Source organism: Pipistrellus hanaki, assembly GCF_964339955.1.
Source record: "Pipistrellus hanaki genome assembly, chromosome: 2".
Taxonomy (NCBI): domain Eukaryota; kingdom Metazoa; phylum Chordata; class Mammalia; order Chiroptera; family Vespertilionidae; genus Pipistrellus; species Pipistrellus hanaki.
Genome location: NC_140504.1, coordinates 15,853,925 through 15,874,502, shown reverse-complemented (window position 1 = coordinate 15,874,502; position 20,578 = coordinate 15,853,925). Strand labels below are relative to the sequence as shown.

The 20,578-nt window shown below is 36.2% G+C and overlaps 1 protein-coding gene across 1 annotated transcript; it reads right to left on the bottom strand.

Annotated features, from left to right (window-relative positions):
* Positions 1 to 646: 646 nt before the first annotated feature.
* AADACL2 (arylacetamide deacetylase like 2) lies at positions 647 to 20,131 on the bottom strand. The gene is made up of 5 exons (XM_084873862.1): positions 19,810 to 20,131; positions 16,673 to 16,895; positions 11,845 to 11,914; positions 10,588 to 10,759; positions 647 to 1,571 (listed from the first exon to the last, which is right to left on the bottom strand). The coding sequence occupies exons 1-5, from the start codon at positions 19,948 to 19,950 to the stop codon at positions 969 to 971; spliced, it is 1,209 nt and encodes a 402-aa protein (XP_084729988.1). The 5' UTR covers positions 19,951 to 20,131; the 3' UTR covers positions 647 to 968.
* Positions 20,132 to 20,578: the final 447 nt, after the last annotated feature.

Sequence of the window (20,578 nt, the reverse complement as noted above, 5' to 3'; positions counted from 1 at the left end):
AACTGATGAACAAACTAGACTGAGAGACATAGATGGATGGAACAGACTCATGGATCTCAGAGGGAAGCAGGAGAGGGGAGATAGGTGGGAGGAGATCAACCGGGAATTTATATGCGTATATTTATAGCCCATGGACACAGACAATAATGTGGTGAAGGTCTGGGAGGGGCGGGTGCAGGGTGGAGGGTGCCAATGGGGAAAAAATAAACAAAGGGGACATCTGTAATATTCTCAATAATAAAGATAAAATTTTTAAAAAGAATCTTAAAATGGGAAGATTGTTCTGAATTATTTGGATAGAATCTGAATGCAGACATATGTATCCTTCTCAGAGGAGGCATGGGAGAAGACTTTGTGAAGATGCAGCAGCGAGATTTGTAGATGCCAGCCTCTGAGATTAAGGTGATTTGGCTACAGCAAGGCGTACTGCTGGCCACCAGGTGAAAGAGGCAGAGGCTCAGCCGTGTGGATGTGTCTCTCACCAGTACCTTAGTTTTGGCCCAATGATACTAATATTGGACTTCAGGCCCAGGAACTCTTGAGAAAACATTTCTGTTATTTTAACCCACACACTTTGTAGTACTTTGTTATAACAGCCACAATAAATTAATACAATTTCCTTATGATGTTTTCTTTATTTTTTTTTCCTCTTCCCACTTATACAATTTCTGTACCTGTCTGGATATTGTCTTTTCTTATTTGTCAGTATTATTCTTATTTCTAAACTTTAATAAGCACTGGCCTCTATCAGGATCAACATAATCTTAATAACCATAAGTAATGAGAAAAAAGCGAATCACATGCAGGTTTTGTGAGTCAAAAATATTACTAGTTCAAGGATATGCAGTAATCATTATAACTGATTCAAGTCTAGATTTAGACAATACAAATGGCATTGTTCTTTGTACTACTACAAAAATCACAAAATACAATCAACTAAGTGATGCCATGTTATATTTGATATACACTTATAAATTCTTATCCAGCCAACTAATGTACATGTCTCTTATCCGAAGACCTAGCTGTAAATACAGGGGTGATGTCATATATGATAGAGCTCCATGGATTCCATCCTCAATATGTTCATGAGCAACTTGAACTCCAGCATTTTGAAGTCTTGAAACATACATAAATCCATCATCTCTCAGGATATCATATTGACAGGTAATAACATAGGTTGATGGCAAATTCTGTAACTGGGAATCATTGGCCAACAAGGGTGACATTCTGATGTCCATAAGAGATGGCAATGAATAACTAGTTTTTCTAAGAATTGGTTCAGTATAAACATAGTCCTTTCTATGCTTCTTGGGTAAGAGAGTACTCCAGTTAACAAACTTGAACAAATGTCTTGATTCCAGCGGCATATGTTGGTTTCTTTTTAGTGCCTGGGGAAATGTTTTATCCTCGGTGACGTATAAGCTCAGGAACTTTATGGCTACGTCCCTTGTCAGAACCACACCATGCTCATTTTCTCTGTGAGATGGCGTATTAGAATCAATTACCTGTAAGTGAGGGTAAAGTAAAGCTTGTACCTTGATTTTATGTTTTATTTCAAGATCATTCTGCACCTGGAAAAAAAATAATACCTTGTAAGGCAAAGACTTCCAAAACACCAGGAAGAGGACATTTAATGTTATTGGTTTAAGCAATCCTGAGCTATGAACAAATCTACATAAATGGATGTGATGTTATAATTATTTTCATAATATTTATAATGTGAGTGACATGAAAAAATGTCAAGCTCATTTTAACAGTAAAGTTTTTAAAACTTTTTTTTGTGTGTGTGTGTGTGTGTGAGAGAGAGAGAGAAAGAGAAAAAGAAAGAGATACAAACTACCAGTTATAAATTACATAAGTTCTAGGGAATATAATATACAGTATGGTGACTATAATAATAAAAGCATAATATGCTAATTCGACTAGATGTCCTTCTGGATATCCTTACAGGCAACCTTCCTGACCAAGCCAGGGGCTGTGAGGGAAGCCCAGGTCCCAGGTGCCTGCCAGCAGCCAGAGGGAAGCTCAGGTCCCGGGTGCCAGAGGGAAGCAAGTGCCAGCAGTTGGAGGAAGGAAGGCCTACTCTTGCAGGAATTTCATGCATTGGGCCTCTAGTACTTAATAATGCTATATTGTATATTTGAAGTTGCTAAGATAGTAGATCTTAGAATTTCTCATCATATGAAGAATTATGTAACTACGTGAGGTGATAGATTTATTGTGGTGATCATTCTATAATACATACATATATGAAATCATTATGTTTTATAAAACATATTGCAAAATGTTGGCCCTAAGGTGCTATATCAAAGAGTAATTTCAAAGACCGAGAGCAGCAACCACAGTGATCTCCTCAATCTGAGGTAATGATAGAAATATCAGCAACCTGGCTTCATAACCATAATAATAGCACAATCTAGAGCTATATTTGCTCTAGCAAATTTGGTGCCTTATCAACAATCGAGTTAGTGCACAAAATGAATTCTATAGAGTAGGCAATGGGGGAAAGAGAAGAGAGAGAATGATAGAGTAATGTTTTTCTCAAAAACCACCAATGGGGAAAAACTAAATACTATATTCTTGAGGAAATTGAGGGCATATATAGCCTTGTCAAAATTATTGTCTAACAACAAAAAACAAACAAACAAACAAACAAAAAAAAACACCCAACTTCCAGTCAAGATGACAGAGTAGGTAAACTGTGATATTGCCTCCTGCCAAGATCACATCAAAATTACAGCTACACTATGGAACAACCACCACTGAGAACCACCTGAAGACTAGCTGAACAGGATTCCTATAACTAATGATACAGAAGAAAAAGTCATAACTGAGACAGGTAAGAGGGGTGGAGATGCAGACAGGGCAGGTTCCATACCTGAAATTATTGAATAAGAAACAGGAGGGATGTATCAGGCCCAACTCCAATCTGGGCTCCTAAATTCAGTGCTGGGAAGAGGAGGCCCCATGACATCTGTCTCTGAAAACCAGTGGGGTTTGCATCTCAGACAGACAAATGTCTGTGGGGGCCCAGAACATGCTGCTCTTCAAGGAGAAGAACAAAAACTCATTCAACCTAAATTCCAGCACAGAGGCAGCAGCTCAAAAAAGTGCCAGGAACATCTGGGGAATAACTAAGTTGACTAACTTCTGGATGAGGGCTGCCATTCTCACCAGGGACAGAATCACTGGCTGGCACCATTGTTCCTTTGCTGAGCTCTCCTCCCAGAAGCTGGCCCAGGGCAGGAAGGTACCAAATTCATGCTCTCCATTAACATAGCAAACACAGTTCACCCCACTCTGGTGACTCCCTGAGACCCCACCCAACTCAATTTCCTTGCCTGGTTTGAGCTTCTTCCAGAAGTGCCTCCATAGGAGTGGGCTGCCTTGGCTCATGCTGCAGACACACTCAAAGGACTGCAAACTCCACATGAGTCATGGAACCCTTAGGCTTGTGCTGCAGACTTTTTCAAAAGGTCACAAAGTCCATGCAAGTGGTTGCTCTTGGCTCATGCTACAGACTCTCTCAAAAGTCCAAAAACCCCACACAAACAACAACAGGCCTTGGCTTAAATTGTAGCTCCTGCCAAGTGGCCTCAAGGTGAACATACGTGATAATGAGTCTCAGTTTGCACTGTCACTGCCATCAGGTGGCCTCAAACTGGACTTAAGTGGCAACCAGTCTTAGACTGCAGCATAGTTCCAACTAAGCAGCCACAATCCCAGCACTAATGACGACTAGCCTCAGTTTGCATCATTGCACCCACCAAAGGTCTCAAATCCAGAACAAGTGGCAGCTGGTCTCAGTTTGCAGTGTAGCCTCTCCCAAGCACATCCAAGTCCAGCACTAGTGGCAACCAATCAATCACTTTGTGGCTCTTACCAAGCACCCCCAAACCATGAACAAGCAGTGGCTGGTGTAATATGCTAATTAGACTGGAAGTCCTTGTATATGACCTTCTGGACGAAGCTATAGCTGCGAGGGAAACCAGGATCCCAGGTGCCTGCTGGTGGCCAGAGGGAAGCCCAGATCCCCGGTGCTAGAGAGAAGCTGATGCTGGCAGATGGGGGAAGGAAGGCCTACTCTTGCACAGATTTCATGTGTCGTGCCTCTAGTTATAAAATAACTGAAATCAATAAGACATCAGAGGGAATCAACAGCAATTAGACAAAATGGAAAATTGAATCAGTAATATGGAAGACAAGGTAGTGAAAAACTCCCAACTGGAACAACAACAATAACAAAGAATAAAAAAGGAGGTTAGTATATCAAGTATACCAATAATTGCATCAAAAAGATCCCAGGAGAGGAAAGAGAACAAAGGGTTAAAAAAAATACTCCTTGAGCCGAAACCAGTTTGGCTCAGTGGATAGAGCATAGGCCTGTGGACTGAAGGGTCCCAGGTTTGATTCCGGTCAAGGACATGTACGTTGGTTGTGGGCATATCCCCAGTAGGGGGTGTGCAAGAGGCAGCTGATTGATGACTCTCTCTCATCGACGTTTCTAACTCTCTATCTCTCTCCCTTCCTCTCTAAAAAAATCAATAAAATATATATTTTTAAAAATACTACTTGAAGAAATAATGACTGAAAATTTTCCTAACCTAACAAAGGAAATAGGCATACAAGTCCAAGAAGTGCAGAGAGTTCCAGATAAGATAAACACAAAGAAGTCCACAGCAGGACATATTATAATTACAATATCAAAGGTTAAAGACAAAAGAGAATTTTAAATGCAGCAAGAGGAAAGTGGTTATGTAAGATGGAGATCCCACAGACTGTCAGCTGATTTCTCAATAGAAATGTTGTAGAAGAGAAGGGATTAGCATGAAATATTGAAAGTGATGAAAAGCAGACATAGTGTTCACTTTGGCAGCACATATGCTAAAATTGGAAGAGGAAAGACTTACAATCAAGATTACTCTTCCCAGCAAGGCTATCATTAGAACTGAAGGAGAGAGAAGGAGTTTTCCTGACAAAGGTAAGCTAAAGAAGTTCATCAACACTAACCCAGTACTGTAAGAAATGATAAAGGAATTTATTTAAGTGGAAAAGAAAAGATCAAGGATATAAATACAAAAATATAAAAAGAAAAAAATCTGACTGACAAAAGGCAAACATTTTGCAATAACAATGAATCAACAAATTATGAAGCTAGTATAAAAACTAAATGTACAAAGCAAATATAGATGGACATAGAGATACAGAGTAACATCTTAATAACTTGGCCTTAAATAACAGGGCCTCATTGAAATCAATGCATAGATAATTCAGACAAAATCAACAAGCAAACCATGTCCTTAAACAACAAATTAGAGCATATGAACTTAACAAATATTTTTAGAACATTTTACCTCAAAGAAGAGGAATACACATTTTTTTTTCAAGGGCACATGGAATGTATTCTAGGATAGGGCATATGTCAAGACACATAATAAGTCTCAATAAATTTAAGAAGACTGAAATCATATAAAATATATTCTTCAATCACAATGGTAGGAGTTAAGTAAAAAAATAAATAAATCACAAAGCCCTTTAATGATCTGACCTTGACAATCTCTCTAAATTCATCATTTACTATATTTTACTCTGATATAACATTTATGGACTTCTTTGTTTTCCCGCCAAGGACCAAAGAAAGAAACAGAGAGGGGACAAAATAAATCCACCCACACTCTTCTCAGGCAAATTACCAAACCAACCTAATTCCAAAGATAAATAATTGTTGCTCTTTCCAATGGTGTACATTTCCCCCCACAAAGACACATTGAAGATAACTTGTGAAATCGTGCTATGTTGGAAAGGGGATAGGTTAAAGAAAGTAACTAATCAGTTCAGGTAAAACAAGTTGAAGAGAGGTGGAGGTCAAACCCCAGCAATCCTGAGAGGTGGAGGAAAAAAGATAGGAGGTATACAGGTATGATGTCAGGGTTTGGAAATATAGAAAGTAGAACACACACACACACACACACACACACACACACACACACACACACACTCCTAGATTTCCAAACAGTTAAGATTCTAGTTGGGGAATTTCACATGCAACAAATAGAAGGATAAGCACTATACTCTGTGTATAATCTGCTATGGGCAATACAGAGGTAACAGAAGAGCTTTGTCTGGAGGAGTTTCTGGAGTTTCTGGAATATCCGGGTGGAAACATCTACTCTGGTGTATGAGTTTTAAGCTCAAGACAGTAGTAACAGTGGAATATGTGGATTAGAGAGTCTTCAGCAGATAAATCAGAGCTGAGCCATAGAGCATAGAGAGAGAGTGGGAGAGAAGAAAGAATGACCAAAGAGTTGAACCCTGGGAAATACCAGGGAGTGTAAAAAGGAGTTTTGTCTCACATAAAACTAAATGGAAGGGCACTGGCCAGTGTGACTCAGTTGGTTGTACTTCATCTCATGCGCTGAGGGGTTAAGGAACATGCCTGGGTTGTGGGGTTCATCCCTGATGGGGGGAATGCAGGAGGCAGCTAGTCAAAGTTATATTCTCACATCGATGTTTCTCTCTTCTCCCTTTCTCTCTAAAAATTAATAAATTATGTTTTAAAAAAACTGAATAGAAGAGAACTTAGAACACAGAGAGTGTCATTATCAATAGCATGGCAAGAATTTAAAATAAAAAAAAGTTATATAAAAACAACAAAAGGAAGATAACCAACTAAAAAAAAATGGGCAATGGACTAAATAGATACTTTTTGAAAGAGGTCATAAGGAAGGCCAAGAGATATATAAAAACATGCTCAAAGTCACTAATCATCCAAGAGATGCAAATCAAAATGACAGTGAGGTACCATCCCACACCTGTCAAAATAGCTATTATCAACAAATCAACAAATGACAAGTGCTGGCGAGGATGTGGAGAAAAGGGAACACTCATGCACTGCTGATGTGAATGCAGACTGGTGCAGCCACTTTGGAGAACAGTATGGAGTTTCCTCAAAAACTAAAAATGGAATTCCCATTTGACCCAGTGATCCCACTTCTAGGCATGTATCCCAAGAAACTAGAAACACCAATCAGAAAGGATATTTGCACTGCTATGTTCATAGCAGCACAATTTACAATAGTTAATATTTGGAAACAGCCTAAATGCCCATCAGCAGATGAGTGGGTTAAAAACCTGTGGTACATCTACACAATGGGCTATTATGCTGCTGTAAAAAAGAAGGAACTCCTACCATTTGCAACAGCATGGATGGTCCTGGAGAGCATTGTCATAAGCGAAATAAGCCACTCAGAGAAAGATATATATCACATGATCTCACTCATTTGTGGAATATAATTAAATACATAAACAGATTAACAAAAACAGATCCAGAGACAGAGAAGCATCAATCAGATGTTCAAATCTCAGAGGGAAGGAAGCGGAGGGATCTGGTAAGGGGGGAAGATCAACCAAAGAACTTGATTGCATGCATATAAGCATAACCAATGGACACAGACACCATGGGGGTTGATGGGGGGTAGAGGTGGGGGCAATGGGGGATGTGCCCCACAACCAATGTACATGCCTTTGACCGGAATCGAACCTGGGACCTTTCAGCCTGCAGGCCGATGTTCTATCCACTGAGCCCAAACCGGTTTTGGCTCACTGAGTTTTTAATGCAGCATTCTCAGTTGTAACAATCTCTTTGAACAGATAGACCAAAATTTTAAATATCTACTCTTTTTTTTGTATAATTCAAAGAATAGAATAATATCAAATTTCTTTTACTTCAAGATGACCTCACTGCTGACAAGGCATGGAGGAAGTATGCTAAGCTCACCTGGAGAACACCTGCACACATGTTCAGTTCTTTCCCTTCATTCCCTTGGATAATGTATTTTCATGGACTTTTCCTTTATTTTTGTTAACATTTTAAAAATATGTATGGCATGGCAACTACTTAAAGGGAAGACTGGGTTCCTTTCCCTCTCTATGTGTATGAGACTGTGATATTCAGGCACTGAAGCTGGACTCCTTTTTCTTTCCTAGTTCCATGTTGGCCTGTTTTAACAGAATGGGGTTATCTTTGTTGTAAGATACGTGTAGCCTAATGTACATTAACTTTGTGGTCTGAAGTATTTATCTCTCAAGCAGAATCCTAAGTAGACCAAATCTTTGTTGCTAAAGTGTTCTGAGATTCATGGTTAAAACAACCTTCATCCCCGAAGATCTACTTTTTGAGCCTGACACCCCTGTTAATCAAATGCATGTATGGCCTCTAGAAGTTAGTATGCTAAGCTGACCATCACGATGGTAGTAACTGTCCATTGGGTTTGTCTCCGAAGAAAAGGTTTGTGTAGCATAGCAGAAATATAAGCTACCTAGGCATGTTGTAAAGCCCTTTGACTGTAACTGAGAGCAAGTTTTGTGAATAGAAGTGCAGTGCTCATCACATTCTGCTTTAAAAAGTTATGGCAAATACAGACAAAAAGAAAAAAGAAAGAAAAAGAAAGCAATTTGTACTGCCCTACAAATTTTATTTGTGAATTGCATTTATTTTTGGTGGCTATATTAATATTGAAGATTGCCAAGTGGATCTTCATTTCTTCATGAATATCTATGGCTACACCTACTCATCATTTCAAAAGCTTTCTTTACTTTCAAAGCCAACCCATCATTACATTGTATATGTAGAAATTATAGGTGTGGCAAAGTGTTACGTGATCAATCATCGTCGGGTAATTGTTGGAGACTTTTCAGAATCTCTACATCCACAAATCCAGTTTTAGATAAGAATCAAGATCAGCTTGCTATATGACTTGGCATGGCAGCTAGCATAATAATCTGAAACTGTTTCCAAATTTCTTTCCTTAATTAAGTTCTCACCCTTGGCCATCAAGATCCTTCAAATAAGTGACGTATTAGTATTATTTCAAATACACATCAGGTTAGTTCAGAGTGAAAGAGACCTCAGCAATCAACACGTCTAATGGTTTGCAAACTTCCTTTTCCCCCCCTAAAAAAATTATGCAGTACTCTAACCACAAAAGGCATTGAAATGGAGCCTCTTGGGTTATAAGGAGGCCCAGGGTGCAGAGCCAAAGGTTAAATTTCGCTACCGCGGATGTAATGGCTCCACAATAGGGCTTTATATGTGTATATGGTGTTGCAGATCAGTACATACATAAGGCATAATAAGTATGTATGCATATGTGTGTATATATATTCACATGTGTATAGTATATACATAAAATATAAATGTATATGTCTTTCTGTTTTTATCTTCAATCTTTTAAGTGCTCCAAGCATGAATAATTTCTTTTAATATTTAAGAGAAAAGATATTAAGAAAAAAGTTATCGGAATGTTTCCCAAATGATTTAATGAAGCCAGTATAAACCTTAGGTCAATATCTGACAAAGACATTTTTTAAAAATAGAAATCAATCCCTCCCAAAGCTCTACATCTTTAATTTTAGCAAATGGAAACTAGCCATATATAAAATTTTTATTTATCATGACCAAAGGAGGCTCATGCCTGAATGCAAGCATAATGTAAAGCCTGAAAGTCAATTGAGATAACTTACCACATTGAAAAAAATTAAAGGTGAGGAATCATATGTTCATCTGAAATAGATGCATTCAAAGCAGTCAGCAAATTCCATACCCACTTATGAAAAAAAAAACTATCAGTAAAAAGGAATAGAAGGAATTCCTCAATCTGACAAAAGCCAACTATGAAAAACCTTCAGTTAACATCATATTTATTGGTGAAATATTACACGATTTCCTCCTAAGTTTCAGAGGAAGGAAATTAATATTGCACTGTACAGCAAGTGCACTGATTAAGAAAATAAAATAAAAGCATAAAAATTACAAAGGAAGAATTAAAACTCCCTTTAGTTGCAGAATATATGATTGTACAGAAATCATAGAAGATGTAAAAAAAAAAACAAACCCTACTAGAATGTATAAGTAAAATTTTTAAGAATATAATTGTAAGTTTACTTTAAAAATCAAATGCATTTTATGTACTATCAATAAACATTTGGAAATATTATTTTAAATGAAACTTTCCAAAGTAACTCAAGAATAACTATGGGAAAATATTCTCAATTGATGCACATGGTATGTCTCCTATTTTATATTGCTGTAGAAATTGAAGAGAAACTAAATAAAATAGGAGATATACCATGTGCATTAATTTTTAAACATTTTAAAAAAGTATTGAAAAAGCATTTAATAACATCATTATTAAGATGATAATCCTCTCCAAATTTATAGATTCAATGCAGTACCAATCAAAATTCAATTAGTCTTTATTTAGAAATTGATAAGATATCCTAGTATTTTGAGAGACAAGACATGGTATATTAGAAATAATTTAGAAAAAAACGAAAACAAAAAACAAAGCTGAAGTCAACAAAGTATTGGCATAAGGATAGACATATAGATCAGTGGAACAGAAGAGAGAATTCAGAAATAGATTGCCATATTATTATAATCAATTGATTTTACATGCAAGCATCATTATAATCCAAGGAGAAAGGATGGTCTTTTCAAGAAATGGTTCTGGAAGAACTAGCTATCTGTAAGAGGGGGAAAATAACTTTTGACCTCTATTTCCCAGCATAAAGACTAATATAATGTACCTCTTGAGTCACTGCTGCTGCTAAATTGCCCCCAGAACTGTCTCCGGAAATACAGATTCGCGTGGGATCCACTCCATATTTCGTAAGAATTTTATCCTGAAGAAAGAACTTGACTGCAGCGATGCTGTCTTCAAACTGAGCAGGAAAACGGTGTTGGGGAGCTAGCCTATAGCTTTGGGGGGGTGGGGGGAAGTATTTAAACAGTTTTAATAAGTACCATTATGGTTGTATCTGTCTAGGTAGCTTCCAAGTATCAAGTAGATGTAATTAAACAGGTTTTATTGTTTTACCTTCCAAAAATCAAACCCGAGTTTTCTGCTAAGTCTTTATGATGTGAAAAACTAAAAATAGATATAAAGCTTTTCACATCATATCTAAGGTCCATGGATGGCATTGCATGTGAGAAGTAAGGGGGATGTTCTGAACTCCCCGAAACTATAACCATAACTTTTAGTCCAAGTACATTTTTGATTGAAGATGCTATATAGCTTACATCATAGTCTCAGTGTATCTGGTGATCAAAAACATTTTTTAAAATTATTGAAAAAGCACCATTGACAATAACAATGGCAATCATGTTTTAGTTAAGGAAATTTTACTTTAGTTTTTCCTCTAAATTTCCATAGCTTCAAGCAAGCAAACAAACAAAAACTATGTCACCATATCCTGAAAGAACTATTGGATTAGAATCTATATTTTTATTACTGGGAAAGAATCATCAGAAAAAAAATTTCTCCAAGGATGTTGGCTTTAGAATTCCAGACTATCCCAGTGTAAGAAAATATTGAACTGACCTAAGATATGATTGTATGTTCTTGCAAAATCCAGAATGTAAGGTTACTTTTCTGGAGAGTGGTTTAAAATTATCAGCTGATTTCAACCTTTACTTTCCATAATACTTCAAAGACATGTTCTGAAGTAAAACATATCAACTCAGATACACTGAACATTCCCAATGTGTAATTGTTTATTTCTTTCTCTCTAGCCAAATTTCTTGGGGCATAAGGAGGGCCTTTACAATCTGAGTTTAAGAATCTAGAGCAATAGTGTTTTAAAAAATACACATAAATTCCCATATCACAGAAGAATAATGAGATACTGAACATATTTGAAGTCTTCTCTATGTTGTAATGGTTACAAATAAAATATATACATTCTTAAATATTATTTTTAAGGCATAGCTGATTTGATTAGGAAATGAAACCTCTACTTTATGAAAGCAAAAATCATAGTAGCCAAAGAAAAGTATTCTCTTACTCCACTCCTACAACAACAGCATCAAGTTTGTTTGCAGTCCATCTGTTGAGGATGTCAAAAGCCTTCTGCTCTGAAATGAAGAAATAAATGTCAAAGTTCTCCTTGTAATAATAATAATAAAACAGCAACAGAAAATTATATCTATGAACTTGAACAGAAATGTGATTTGAGTATTACAAGGAACTATGTTCCCTACCACTTTTTATATGCAGAGTGACCTGAATCAGCATGACACAGTCTACAGGAGTGTTTCTTCAATTGCTGTCCTCAGGGGTAAAAAATTACATGGCTCATTGGTGCTCTGGGCAATTGAAACTAAACTCAGCCCATTCTAATTTTTGCTGGTCATCTGCTGTCTACACACAGTAATGCTCCCAAGAACCCTTTGTGTTCTTGCGCTCTGCTTCTCTAGGCAACTAGCCACTACAGATGAGTCTCTGACTCAACGACGACACCTGGATACACATTCTTCAACCTTAACCAGAAACAGTGGTTCTGTTTTGATTTTATTTACCTGAACTTTGTGTACAATCTTTCAATTGGCTTAGAACTAAGTGAAATAAAAAAGCAATAGAGGAGTTGACTGTCTAATAATACTACAACACTCCATAACATGGTTCTTTAAAAACTTCATTTTCTCCCAATATACAACATTGTGAATTGGCCCATAACTTTGGCATGTAAGACAAAGTTTAAAAAAGCAGCTAGATTTTTGAGAGAGTCTCTGACAAGTCGGTGTAGGTTTGATGTACATGTGCATTGTGGCATACTTGGCATACAAGTCATCACCTCTCCTCCAACACACACATACACACACCTATCTCTATGTACCCACAAATCAAATTTACTGGGTCAGTGCCCTGGTCACAGAACTTTGGCAAGTTTGTGACTTCTACTAATACTTTGTTTACCACAAGATTCTAGAAATTCAGAGAATTCTTGAGTTGTTATCAAATTCTAGGCTTTTCTAAGTTGTCTGCTGCATATTAGCAAAACTTCAAATTAAATAGTGGATATATAATAACCTTAAAATCAGAAAAACAAACTGATTAGTCATTTATGTAGAAAAATGTTTTCATTAAAGATGGAATTAATAACATGAAAAAATACAATGTATAGGTGAAGATTAAAATATATAATAATCCATTGGTCCTCACATTTAAAGTCCCTTAATGATATATTTCAAACATGTTTTTACTTTTATCTTCCATTTATTTTTTTTACTTATTTTTTAATAAAAATTTAAAATTTGACTACAGAGAGGAAGATGGAGAGAGACACAGAAATATCAATGACAAGAGAGAATCATTGATCCATCACCTCCTACATGCCCCACACTGGGACTGAGCCCACAACCCAGGCATGTGCCACTGACCGGAATCAAACTGAGACCTTCTTGCCCACAGGTTGACACTCAACCAACGAGCCACACTGGATGGGCTGTTTTGTTTATTCTTTATAATAAAGAGGTAATATACATCTTGACTATCACACCCTCATATAATATGGCCACCCCCATGCGGTCACAAGATGGCTGCTACAAGATGGCCAGCAGAAGAGGGCAGTTAGGGGCAACCAGGTCAACAGGGGAGGGCTGTTGGGGGGGACCAGGCCTTCAGGGGAGCAATTAGGCATTGATCAGGCTGGCAGGGGAGTGGATAGGGGGTGATCCGGCTGGTAGGCAGAAGTGGTTAAGGGCAATCAGGAAGGCAGGCCAGTGAGCTGTTGGGAGCCAGCAGTCCCATATTGTGAGAGGGATTTCTGCTGGTTTAGGGCTGATCACCAGTGTTCATATTAATATCACTGTAATATTAATATGAACATTTGGATATTTCATAGACCTTATAAAAACTAAAGTGGTGTTAATTATTGAAATGAAGCCAACTTGGTCTTTAATTTATCTTAAAAGGAATCTGAATATTCTGACCATCTTTATGCCTAATATAAATTGAATTATAGATGAAATCTAATTTACTAAAAACATTAGGGAAATGAAAAAAGACATAAGAAAAAGTACTAGGAAAATTTTATTTGATAATCACTCTAAAGATCTATAACAGAATTTCCTTTAATTATTCTCCCCCCCCCCCCCCAAAAAAAAAAAGACATTTGTTGAACATTTACTGTATGAAAGTGCTTTGCTAGATGCTAGGAGGTCATGCCACTTACAAGGAGATGCTAAAACAAACATGTAACACAGTTGTGAAACAAAGCAAGAATTGGTGGCATCAAGCTTATACAAGCTGTAAAGGACACACAGGAATGTTGCTAAAATCTTATAGAACCAGGGAAGCCTACACACACACACACACACTTGAGCATTCCCCCACCTCTGCATGTGTACATACATGCACATGTGCACACACAGCTGAATTGATACTTTACCTAAACATAAAAGGATGAGAAGTAAGATTGGAAAGACGTGCTAGAAAGCATAGTCAGAGAGAAATGAGCATGCCTGGAGTATTTGGTTGAAATAAAATTATGGAAAAAAGCATTGCATTGGCAGGGACAAAAAAGTTAAAGAATGTTAAGAACCTGGAAATCTGAACATTGTGCTAAGGAATTTTGATTTATTTCATTAAATGATGGGAGTTTCTAAATAATTTAGACAAAGCAAGCATATAACCAGATTTGCATGTTAGAGAGCGCTAAATATATAAGATGAAATAAAGTTCAGTAGGATAAAGGCAAGGGCATCAGAAAGGAATATCTCAGATCGTGAAATACTAAATTGTATCAATGAGGTCAAAATATATGAAAGGGGAATGAATGAGATGTAAATTTAATGTCAGCTCCAGGAACAGCAAAGAATTGGTGATAATTGCTGTTTACTGAGAGCATTCAAGAGGATGAAAGATTGATTTAGATAAGACTGTTTGGACATAAGACAATGGACTGTGCTCAGTCATAATGAACTTGAGATGTCTGGTTTGTCCAGTTGTAAATATCTAATTGTAGTTTTAGTGAGGATCCAGAATCCAGGATATTGTCAGAGTAGGAGATTCAGAACTGGTTGTCAGTAGCATATTGGGTATTTGGAGAAAATAAAGGATTGGAAAAGAGAATGTGTAGAGTTGAAGCTGGGAGGTAGGGATTGAAAATATACAGAGTAAATATAGAGATTGTTAATTTGTTCATTTTGTTTTGAAATGAGACATGGAAAAGAGAAAGATTGGAAAAAAATAAGTGACAGAAACATTAGGTGATTTTTTTTTTCATAGAAAAACCTAAGACAGTGGTACTCCAATATTAGTGCCTCAGAATAAGCTAGAAGACTTGTTAGGATTATGATTCTCACACCCGAAAAAAATGTTAGTTATCAAAAAGGTAGGGAGGAGAAACCAGAAATGCAAAATTACAGTCTAACCATCTTATTATTTTGCATATTAATAAAAGCCTTTGTGCTTCATTAATTTTCCATGCTTATTTTCTCTTTGACTAATATTCATTACTCAAATTTGGTCAAGTGTCACTTGCTATGTTGCAATATATCTTTGTAAGATTCTTAAATTACTTAGAATTAAGTGAGGCTTAGAGAAAGACAGAAGGTGAAAACTTACATTTATAAATTATTTACTTTTCTTCAATTCTATTAATTTGTTAAACTTCATTATTCTAATTAAGTAGAACACTGCTCACCCCCACCCCCAACTACTAGCACCATTTTAAGATGGAGTTTTCCAAAAAGTGAATTTGCTCATGTATTTTCTTTTATATAAATTTTCCTATTTTAAAAAAATACATTTTATTGATTTTTTGCAGAGAGGAAGGGAGAGAGATAGAGAGCTAGAAACGTCGATGAGAGAGAAACATCGACCAGCTGCCTCCTGCACACCCCCCACGGGGGATGTGCCCGCAACCAATGTACATGCCCTTGACCGGAATTGAACCTGGGACCTTTCAGTCGCAGACTGATGCTCTACCACTGAGCCAAACCGGCTTCGGCTATTTTTTTTTTTTTGAATCATCAATATTTGCCTCATGGAATCATTATCAGACATAAGTAGGAACATTAGACTTCATAGTTCAATTTTGTGTTTTTACAAAATCTTTACATAGTTCAATTTTGTGTTTTCCTTTTATAATCAAGGCTAACAACTAGTCTAGGCTTTTCCACTGTGGCTATCAGTAATCACAAATGTATTTTTGTAGCCACCAACAGCATATGCTTCTGATTTACTGCTTAATGCATCTGCACCACCTCAATGTTTCTGTTCTTGAATATATTCTTTATTTTTTATTTATTTGTTTTTAAAATATATTTTATTGATTTTTTTTTTTTTTTTTTTTTTTTACAGAGTGGAGGAGAGAGGGATAGAGAGCTAGAAACGTCGATGAGAGAGAAACATGGACCAGCTGCCTCTTGCACACCCCCTACCGGGGATGTGCCCACAACCAAGGTACGTGCCCTTGATTGGAATCGAATCTGGGACCTTACAGACTGACGCTCTACCACTGAGCCAAACCGGTTTCGGCTTGAATATATTCTTATCCCAAAGAAAAAAGTTTACTAATTGACGTTCATGTCCAACATTTGATATAAACTTACTCAACGAAAAAAAAGCTGAGAAGAAAATGTTTACCAAGAAAACGAAACAAAAAAATAGAAATTGCAATCTCCATGATATATTTGCTAGATATATCTATGTATGTATATTTCTCTATTAGATACCTAATACTTATAACTATACTTATGCACAGTATATCTATCTATCTATCTATCTATCTATCTATCTATCTATCTATCTATGTTTATTTATATCAAATTGTACTTATATCAAAAACATACAACCTATTATAATATTGACTTATATAATAAACTTACTGAAACTTCCCAAACAATAAGCTCCACCATGAAAATAGATTACAGCTCTTCTTGGGGTTTCTGACTTTCTCTTTGGCAAGTACAAACGCACTGGAATGTCAGTGAATGCTGTATCAGTCACTGTGACGTATTCATCTGAAAGTGGTTGGGTATAATCCAGCCTGAATATCATGGAAATAAAGTCTTCAAATGACATAATACCTAGATTTTCAAAACACATACCCTGTAAGAACAGAACAAAAGTAAATGTTTCATCTTTAAATTACATCAAATATATACTGAGGGAAAGTGAAAAACATAAGCAAAATAAATAAACAGAAATAGAATGTTTATAAAAATTATTTCCAAATAATATTATATAGCTCTTATTGCATAAATTTATTGCTGTTGAAATCTCAAGTATTATGTCTGTAGACTAATAACTACCTCACTCAAAAGCTTCAATTTACTGACAGTTTCTTTTATGCCTATCATCATTATTTTTTAATTGTAAATTACAATATTACTGGAAAAATCTTTAGGTCTTATAATATCCTTCCTTCCTTTCTTTTTGGCACTCTGTCATATTTTTCTCTTTGTTATTTTAATTGTATTTAATCTAAAATGTTAACTGTCATCTAAATGATTCAAATGCCCTGGTTTTAATTCCAAATAGATTCCTGTTCATAGCCTTTTCATCATTCTCTACCTGCCAATTGTTTATAGCCCTTTAACAATCCTCCCCTCCCCCCACCCCCACACACACCAAGCCCCATCCCCCATATATGATATCATGGAAAAAAATCTCTCCTTGGTATTTCTGAACAGCTTCTCCAGGACCTGGTTGACATGTCACTGGACAGTTTATTCAAAAGAAAAACTTTTAAAAATACAAGGTCAATAGTACATTAAACAGCCTTTATTACTATAATTATTCCAAAGAGTTTAAGGTATTACAGGGGTTTAGAGAACATCGAATCCCCACGCTTTAATGTTAAGGAAACATGTAAAAAACAGAAATTATAGCCATTAAATCTCAATGCCAAGTCTGCAACCATTTTTCTAGACTAGTTTCTTATACCCCTGTATACTCCGTCTGACCTTAAGCAAATTACTCTCTGTACTTCAGTTTTCTTGCCTATATCATTAAAATCATAATAATTAATAATCATATAGAATTTCTCACTGCATTTTAGTAGGGTTTAGATGAGTTAGGACTCTGAATGCACTGTAGAAGAGTGCCTAGACCATGTAAGTTCTCAGACAATCTTGTCTTATTGTTAGTTAAGCATTTCTTACTAACATGAGCTTTTTAGTGTTTTAATCCTAATTGCATGCTTTCACATAGAATGTTCCTTAAAGCATGTTTTTGGTAAATGGTTAAATTGTGTTAATTTAATTTTTTATTCGGTGAATTGGCTTTTAAAAATTAGATTTTTTTTTTTTTTTGCAAATTACCTTTTTTCATTTCTTAGATATCTCCTGGTTTTGAATAGATACTTAAGTATTTTTGGAACAATATCAAAAGCTACCATTTTAGAGATTATTTTGTGTTTGCCTAGAATACAAGATCTCTAATTATCAGAGAAATGCTGCAAAGTATTTATTATTATTATCTTCTTTTTAAAGGTAAAAAAAAATTGCATGAAAAACTAAGGAAATTTCTCAGGATTGGGCATGTTCCTTTCTCAAACTATCTTTCAATTTGACATGTGATAACATAGTAATTGTGTTTAAAGCCACTTTGCCAAGAATTTTAATTTTCACCTCCCTTTTATATGTTAAAAAATAAATTTTCCTACTGGTATCACAACTTTGAGTTGCAAATTCAGTACAGACAACAATAAAATTGTTTTCCCTATAACAGCAAACAACTGTTGATTTTACTAGAATAATCTTTAAAGTAATTATACATGTGCTTTTTGAAATATATATTTTTTAATAAAGGGCAACCCATTGTGACATCAAATACATGAAGTGCATTATTTTACTATAGGTAGGTAAGAATAATTTGTAGTTACGAAAGTAGAAGTAGAACTTTAAAGTTGGCTGTTCTGCCAATGTACTTTTGATAATATCAGTATCAGTCACTCTGAGTTTGAAATACATATGAAAGAGTCAAGTAAGATAACAGCAGTTACTCCATGGAGCTGGCACTTGTCAACCCACATATCCTTGCGTTTGTGTAAAATGAAGTGAGAACATTAGGAAAAGACAGTAGGGTGAAAGTGAGCCCCTAGTGGTTTGAGAGCAAAGTATCAGGACTTAGCAGGCACAGACAGGAAGTGGCTGTGGTTTCAGAGAACCCTCATCCACTGCACAAAGCTCCATGGGACAGCCTCTCCCTCTTAGACCAGGGGTTGCTCACTTCTCTAATCATCTACTGCTGCCACTGTCTCCTCACATTGTTATCTCACACTGTTACTCCATCAGAGAACCTTTCCGGGAGCCACCTGGTTTTGCGGAGAGAGTTTGAGTTTTGAAATGAGGCAGTCCTGAGTTCAGATTCTGGAGTTGTCAATTTCTAGCTGCACAAACTCTTCTAAACCTTTTTTTCCTCCTCTTTAAACCACTAAAAATAACTGAAGAATAGTGGAGATGAGAAGAGGTATATATTACAGAATGCTTGTGCATTATAAAAACTCAGAAATTTTAGTTTATAGCCATGTCTTCCCCTTACCAAGGAGCTATTTTTTGCTTGAACTCATAATCTACCCTGCATATTCCAAGTCAGACAATCTCTGAAACCCAGCAATGTAAACTTGGGATGGACAGCAGAAGCCATTGAAATAGTAAGAGCTCTATATGAACATCAAACAGGTACAAAAATCAATGCTTAGCTCTGACCTATGGAACTAGATTGTCCCTGGAAACTCAAATATAAGTTAAGTTGTCAAATAAATGTCCAAGTTTTCCCTTAAAAAATACCATTTATTTTATGCATATCACAACAGATAGAGTCTACATTTAGACATAAACTCTTTGGAAACAAGAATCCTATCTCATTCTGTTTTGCACTGATACATCAAGTTTTACTTAATTTCATGTAGTTCATTTATTCTAGTGAACAAACAATGGTTATGTACAAACAATAATTAATAGAAAAGTCACAAGTTAACAAGGCACCCCAATATACACAGGAAAAATTATCGTCTTACCATAAATGTACAAGTTTTAACAGCTGCATCCAAGGCTATTACTTTCCAGCGTTCTTCAATGTTGCCCGGTACAGGTGTGTAAATATGAGAAGCAAAAAGAACACAAAGCAGCGCCAAACAGATAGCTTTGGACCTCCTCATATTCCTCTTTCCAGCCTCTTCACACTGCCACGATTAAAACAGTTCTATTAATATTCAATAATAAGTAGCAGAACAACATAGCTTGGAAACCGTCTCAGGGAAAATGATAAATCTTAACAACATGAAGTTAATCTTCAAGTCTAACATTACAACATCATAGAAACTTGTATTGCACTGACTCAGAGACAGATGTAATTGTCAGTTGATGCTAATATCATTAGCATGCAATTGAAACCTCCCACAGTGTTTCCTCACCCTGAAAAACCGTCATCAGCTCAAAACAAGTGTATTATTGCGACCTAAATCAGAGCTTTAGTTAGAACTCTGAATAAGTCAGGAAGTAACATTTTGTGATCGGTTGGTCACAATGCTTTGGAAAAAGAGGTCTAAAATAATTAGCTGATACTTAGTCAAAATCCAGGCTAATTACATTTAGATACTAACCATGTTAATAAACACTGCTTATGGTGGTGGTCAAGCTTGGGGTCTATAAATAGGGGATATGGGGTCTTGTCCAACTTCCATAATCTATGAAGCTGAAACTTTTCAATAAACCAAAGTAGCACAAGGCTCACTACAGGTATCTAAGGAAACATTCTCGATTTTCCCCCCAAAGAATCACATAGAT